The 7,758-nt window shown below is 42.7% G+C and overlaps 1 protein-coding gene across 3 annotated transcripts in view; it reads right to left on the reverse strand.

The window, feature by feature from the left end:
* kctd3 (potassium channel tetramerization domain containing 3) overlaps positions 1-5,968 on the reverse strand; it is a 13,345-nt gene extending 7,377 nt beyond the window's left edge. For 2 of the 3 annotated variants that reach the window (XM_087782696.1, XM_087782695.1), the window contains exons 1-8: positions 5,716-5,968; positions 5,028-5,081; positions 2,913-2,958; positions 2,784-2,857; positions 2,666-2,724; positions 2,412-2,492; positions 2,243-2,356; positions 430-520 (exon numbers count right to left, since the gene is read on the reverse strand). In XM_087782696.1, coding sequence (XP_087638822.1) covers positions 430-520; positions 2,243-2,356; positions 2,412-2,492; positions 2,666-2,724; positions 2,784-2,857; positions 2,913-2,958; positions 5,028-5,081; positions 5,716-5,774 — 578 coding nt within the window. In that variant the 5' untranslated portion in view covers positions 5,775-5,968. The remainder of the gene's footprint in view (positions 1-429; positions 521-2,242; positions 2,357-2,411; positions 2,493-2,665; positions 2,725-2,783; positions 2,858-2,912; positions 2,959-5,027; positions 5,082-5,715) is intronic. The other variant, XM_087782698.1, reaches the window with a different exon arrangement.
* Between the last annotated feature and the right edge of the window lie 1,790 nt (positions 5,969-7,758).

Genomic DNA, 7,758 nt, shown 5'->3' on the forward strand with positions numbered 1-7,758 from the left:
TCAGTCACGTGACATCATCAGTCATGTGACATCATCAGTCATGTGACATCATCAGTCATGTGACATCATCAGTCGTGTGACATCATCAGTCATGTGACATCATCAGTCATGTGACATCATCAGTCGTGTGACATCATCAGTCGTGTGACATCATCAGTCGTGTGACATCATCAGTCATGTGACATCATCAGTCATGTGACATCATCAGTCATGTGACATCATCAGTCGTGTGACATCATCAGTCATGTGACATCATCAGTCATGTGACATCATCAGTCGTGTGACATCATCAGTCGTGTGACATCATCAGTCATGTGACATCATCAGTCATGTGACATCATCAGTCGTGTGACATCATCAGTCATGTGACATCATCAGTCATGTGACATCATCAGTCATGTGACATCATCAGTCATGTGACTCACGCACCTGTAGCAAACGACGAAGTGAGCGTAAGCAGCTACGATCCAGTTATGATGACCCGTGAGGATCAGAACCTTCCTGGAGTCCACAGCTGGTCCTGGACACACACATGGACACACAAACACACAAACACATACATAAATACACATGAACTCACACATAAACACACACACGAACAGACAAAAACACACACACATACATAAACACAACACACATGAACACACACACGTGCATGAAAACACGTGCATGAACACACAAACACAAACACACATACACACACACGTGCATGAAAACACGTGCATGAACACACAAACACAAACACACATATACACACACGTGCATGAAAACACGTCCATGAACACACAAACACAAACACACATATACACACACGTGCATGAAAACACGTGCATGAACACACAAACACAAACACACATATACACACACGTGCATGAAAACACGTGCATGAACACACAAACACAAACACACATATACACACACGTGCATGAAAACACGTGCATGAACACACAAACACAAACACACATATACACACACGTGCATGAAAACAAGTGCATTAACACATAAACACAAACACACATATACACACACGTGCATGAAAACACGTGCATGAACACACAAACACAAACACACATATACACACACGTGCATGAAAACAAGTGCATTAACACATAAACACAAACACACATATACACACACGTGCATGAAAACACGTGCATGAACACACAAACACAAACACACATATACACACACGTGCATGAACACACGTGCATGAACACACAAACACAAACACACATATACACACAACGTGCATGAAAACACGTGCATGAACACACAAACACAAACACACATATACACACACGTGCATGAACACACAAACACAAACACACATATACACACACGTGCATGAAAACATGTGCATGAACACATAAACACAAACACACATATACACACACGTGCATGAAAACACGTGCATGAACACACAAACACAAACACACATATACACACACGTGCATGAACACACAAACACAAACACACATATACACACACGTGCATGAACACACGTGCATGAACACACAAACACAAACACACATATACACACACGTGCATGAAAACACGTGCATGAACACATAAACACAAACACACATATACACACACACACGTGCATGAAAACACGTGCATGAACACACAAACACAAACACACATATACACACACGTGCATGAAAACACATGCATGAACACACAAACACACATATACACACACACGTGCATGAAAAAACGTGCATGAACACACAAACACAAACACACATATACACACACACGTGCATGAACACACAAACACAAACACACATATACACACACACGTGCATGAAAACACAAACACACATATACACACACGTGCATGAAAACACGTGCATGAACACACAAACACAAACACACATATACACACACACGTGCATGAAAACACAAACACAAACACACATATACACACACGTGCATGAAAACACGTGCATGAACACACAAACACAAACACACATATACACACACACGTGCATGAAAACACAAACACACACACATACACATACATAAACACACACACGAACAGACAAAAACACACACACATACATAAACACAACACACATGAACACACAAACACACACACACGTGCATGAAAACACAAACACAAACACACACACATACATAAACACAACACACATGAACACACAAACACACACACACGTGCATGAACACACAAACACAAACACACATATACACACACACACATACATAAACACACACTGACCCAGTTTGGGACACTCGTCGACACCAGCCGGTCCGGGCAGAGCCTGGTGAGCAGCAGGTCCGGTCCTGCTGGGTCCTGGTGGTTCTTCTGCGTCCGACGGTTCCTCCGGGATCACTGTGAGAGGAACCTGTCAATCAAGTCTGGGGGCAGCAGGTGGGCGGGTCTTCACCTGGGGGGGGCAGGTACCCGTGGAACAGGACGCTGCCGCAGGAGGACCGGTCCAGTTCTTCACACAGCAGCAGGCGTCGCACTGACAACAAGAACCAGGACCATCAGGGTCAGGGTCGGGGTCGGGGTCGGGGTCGGGGTCAGGGTCGGGGTCGGGGTCGGGGTCAGGGTCAGGGTCAGGGTCGGGGTCGGGGTCAGGGTCAGGGTCGGGGTCGGGGTCAGGGTCAGGGTCAGGGTCGCAGGACTCTGACTCACCGAGCGGCGTGATCCCGTAGAACTCGGCCTCATGACGCAGCGTTCGGACCTGGACTCCTCTGCGGGGGAGACCGGGTCAGTCACGGTCCTGCAGGAACTACCCGGTCCTGAGACTTACCGCAGGTCCAGCTCTTTGGTTCTGAGGAAGTTCAGGATGGGAGCGAAGGCCGTGGGATCTCGGTCGATGAAGATCTGGAGGATAACATGTTCAGTCATGTGACCAAACATCTGCAACATCTGCTCTCACCGCTCCAGTCTCGTCACGAAGACTTGAGATCCTGCCGCTCAGCAGACTGACGAGAGAAGCAGTAAAATGTGACAACAAACAAACACCAGAACAACAAACAAACATCGAATCAACAAACAAACACCAGAACAACAAACAAACATCGAATCAACAAACAAACACCAGAACAACAAACAAACATCGAATCAACAAACAAACATACAAACAACAAACACCAGAACAACAAACAAACATACAAACAACAAACACCAGAACAACAAACAAACATACAAACAACAAACAAACACCAGAACAACAAACGAACTTATAAACAACAAACAAACATCCAAACAACAAACAAACATCTAATCAAAAAACAATCATACAAACAACAAACACCAGAACAACAAACAAACACCAGAACAACAAACAAACATCTAATCAAAAAACAATCATACAAACAACAAACACCAGAACAACAAACGAACTTATAAACAACAAACAAACATCCAAACAACAAACAAACATCTAATCAAAAAACAATCATACAAACAACAAACACCAGAACAACAAACAAACACCAGAACAACAAACAAACACCAGAACAACAAACAAACATCGAATCAACAAACAAACATACAAACAACAAACACCAGAACAACAAACAAACACCAGAACAACAAACAAACACCAGAACAACAAACAAACATCGAATCAACAAACAATCATACAAACAACAAACACCAGAACAACAAACAAACACCAGAACAACAAACAAACACCAGAACAACAAACAAACACCAGAACAACAAACAAACATCGAATCAACAAACAAACATACAAACAACAAACACCAGAACAACAAACAAACACCAGAACAACAAACAAACATCGAATCAACAAACAAACATACAAACAACAAACACCAGAACAACAAACAAACATCGAATCAACAAACAAACATACAAACAACAAACAAACTTATAAACAACAAACAAACACCAGAACAACAAACGAACTTATAAACAACAAACAAACATCCAAACAACAAAGAAAAATCTAATCAAAAAACAAACATACAAACAACAAACAAACATACAAACAACAAACACCAGAACAACAAACGAACTTATAAACAACAAACAAACATCCAAACAACAAAGAAACATCTAATCAAAAAACAAACATACAAACAACAAACACCAGAACAACAAACGAACTTATAAACAACAAACAAACATCCAAACAACAAACAAACATCTAATCAACAAACAAACATACAAACAACAAACAAACATATAATCAACAAACAAACATCCAAACAACAAACAAACATCTAATCAACAAACAAACATCTAATCAACAAACAAACATCTAATCAACAAACAAACATCTAATCAACAAACAAACATACAAACAACAAACACCAGAACAACAAACGAACTTATAAACAACAAACAAACATCCAAACAACAAACAAACATCTAATCAAAAAACAAACATACAAACAACAAACACCAGAACAACAAACGAACTTATAAACAACAAACAAACATCCAAACAACAAACAAACATCTAATCAACAAACAAACATACAAACAACAAACAAACATATAATCAACAAACAAACATCCAAACAACAAACAAACATCTAATCAACAAACAAACATCTAATCAACAAACAAACATCTAATCAACAAACAAACATACAAACAACAAACACCAGAACAACAAACGAACTTATAAACAACAAACAAACATACAAACAACAAACAAATATCTAAACAAACATCAGAACAACTCATATACATATAAACAACAAAAAACATGTAAACAACAAACAAACAAACATCAGAACAACAAACAAAAATGTAAACAACAAACAAACACGTAAACAATAAACACCAGAACAACGTCATGGTTCCTCAACACGTCCAGACTCCGGTAAACAACAACAGGAAGTTTTGTTGACAAACGAGAGAAACACGTGATCAGAAGCAGGTCTGACTCTCCAGCTGCTGCTGTGGTGGAGAAATCAAGCTCCCTACTGAAGGACCACCAGAGGCTTCTCTTGATGACGTCAGCGCCACCACCTGGTGAGGGTCACAGTTCAGGAGAGACTCTGGTCTGACCCACCTGGAGAAGAAGGAGTCCGGGATCCACGTCAGAGTCTGTCTGGAGGTGCAGAACCTGCAACACAGCGCACGAGCCCGAGTCACCGTCAGACCTGGACCCCCAGATCCCAGACCCCCCTCCAGACCCCAGACCCCCTCCAGACCCCAGACCCCCCTCCAGACCCCAGACCCCCTCCAGACCCCAGACCCCCCTCCAGACCCCAGACCCCCTCCAGACCCCAGACCCCCTCCAGACCCCAGACCCCCTCCAGACCCCAGACCCCCTCCAGACCCCAGACCCCCTCCAGATCCCAGACCCCCTCCAGACCCCAGACCCCCTCCAGACCCCAGACCCCCTCCAGATCCCAGACCCCCTCCAGACCCCAGACCCCCTCCAGATCCCAGACCCCCTCCAGACCCCAGACCCCCTCCAGACCCCAGACCCCCTCCAGACCCCAGACCCCCTCCAGATCCCAGACCCCCTCCAGACCCCAGACCCCCTCCAGACCCCAGACCCCCTCCAGATCCCAGACCCCCTCCAGACCCCAGACCCCCTCCAGACCCCAGACCCCCTCCAGACCCCAGACCCCCTCCAGACCCCAGACCCCCCCCCAGACCCCAGACCCCCTCCAGACCCCCCTCCAGACCCCAGACCCCCTCCAGACCCCAGACCCCCTCCAGACCCCAGACCCCCCTCCCTCCAGACTCACCTGGTGCCGCCGACGTTCAGGTGGATGATCTCGCTCGTCGCTCCTTCGCTCGCGGCCATGACGCGGCAGGTGTGCTCACCTGAGAGTCTCAGAGGCTCGTGACATCCGTGGACGCGTGAGTGACGCGGGAACTGCGTGAACAGCTGTTCGTGGGGGGGGGGGGGGGCGAGACTCCGCTCCACGCATCACTTCCGCTTTCGTCACGAAGCTTCAAAACACGGCAGTGCTGCGGATCCTGATGACGTCAGAGACCAGAACCATGTCCACGCGCGAGTCTCGTCTGATCGGGTGGTTCTCACGGCCACGTGACGTGACGTCAGGGGACGCTCGCCGTGACGTGACGTCACTGTCTTGTTCCACGTGACTCCGCGTGAAGATTCCACGGATCGTCTTCTCTTCTGCAGTTCAGTTGATGACCGCATGAGGGCGATGTTACACCGCTGTGTTCAACACTGTAGGTGTGTGATGACGTCACTCAGTGTGTGCGTGTGTGCGTGTGTGTCGACGCTAATGTAGAAGTGAAGGTGTGTGTCTCACTCTGACGTCACAGACGAGAAGTTTCATCCACGAGAGAAGAAAAAACTCTTCATGACTGAAGACATAAAGTGTGTTTCTTCTTAAGTGTGTTTCTTCTTAAGTTTGTTTCTTCTTAAGTGTGTTTCTTCTTAAGTGTGTTTCTTCTTAAGTTTGTTTCTTCTTAAGTTTGTTTCTTCTTAAGTTTGTTTCTTTTTAAGTGTGTTTCTTCTTAAGTGTGTTTCTTCTTAAGTTTGTTTCTTCTTAAGTTTGTTTCTTCTTAAGTGTGTTTCTTCTTAAGTGTGTTTCTTCTTAAGTGTGTTTCTTCTTAAGTGTGTTTCTTCTTAAGTTTGTTTCTTCTTAAGTGTGTTTCTTCATAAGTGTGTTTCTTCATAAGTGTGTTTCTTCTTAAGTGTGTTTCTTCGTAAGTGTGTTTCTTCACAACTGTGTTTCTTCTTAAGTGTGTTTCTTCTTAAGTGTGTTTCTTCTTAAGTGTGTTTCTTCTTAAGTGTGTTTCTTCACAAGTGTGTTTCTTCTTAAGTGTGTTTCTTCTTAAGTGTGTTTCTTCTTAAGTGTGTTTCTTCACAAGTGTGTTTCTTCTTAAGTGTGTTTCTTCTTAAGTGTGTTTCTTCTTAAGTGTGTTTCTTCACAAGTGTGTTTCTTCTTAAGTGTGTTTCTTCTTAAGTGTGTTTCTTCTTAAGTGTGTTTCTTCTTAAGTTTGTTTCTTCTTAAGTGTGTTTCTTCTTAAGTGTGTTTCTTCTTAAGTGTGTTTCTTCTTAAGTTTGTTTCTTCATAAGTGTGTTTCTTCTTAAGTGTGTTTCTTCTTAAGTGTGTTTCTTCACAAGTGTGTTTCTTCTTAAGTTTGTTTCTTCTTAAGTTTGTTTCTTCTTAAGTGTGTTTCTTCTTAAGTGTGTTTCTTCTTAAGTGTGTTTCTTCTTAAGTGTGTTTCTTCTTAAGTTTGTTTCTTCTTAAGTGTGTTTCTTCTTAAGTGTGTTTCTTCTTAAGTTTGTTTCTTCTTAAGTGTGTTTCTTCTTAAGTGTGTTTCTTCTTAAGTGTGTTTCTTCTTAAGTGTGTTTCTTCTTAAGTTTGTTTCTTCTTAAGTGTGTTTCTTCTTAAGTGTGTTTCTTCTTAAGTGTGTTTCTTCTTAAGTGTGTTTCTTCACAAGTGTGTTTCTTCTTAAGTGTGTTTCTTCTTAAGTGTGTTTCTTCTTAAGTGTGTTTCTTCACAAGTGTGTTTCTTCTTAAGTGTGTTTCTTCTTAAGTGTGTTTCTTCTTAAGTGTGTTTCTTCACAAGTGTGTTTCTTCTTAAGTGTGTTTCTTCTTAAGTGTGTTTCTTCTTAAGTGTGTTTCTTCTTAAGTTTGTTTCTTCTTAAGTGTGTTTCTTCTTAAGTGTGTTTCTTCTTAAGTGTGTTTCTTCTTAAGTTTGTTTCTTCATAAGTGTGTTTCTTCTTAAGTGTGTTTCTTCTTAAGTGTGTTTCTTCACAAGTGTGTTTCTTCTTAAGTTTGTTTCTTCTTAAGTTTGTTTCTTCTT

Source organism: Callionymus lyra, unplaced genomic scaffold, assembly GCF_982586985.1.
Source record: "Callionymus lyra unplaced genomic scaffold, fCalLyr1.hap1.1 HAP1_SCAFFOLD_325, whole genome shotgun sequence".
Classification (NCBI taxonomy): domain Eukaryota; kingdom Metazoa; phylum Chordata; class Actinopteri; order Syngnathiformes; family Callionymidae; genus Callionymus; species Callionymus lyra.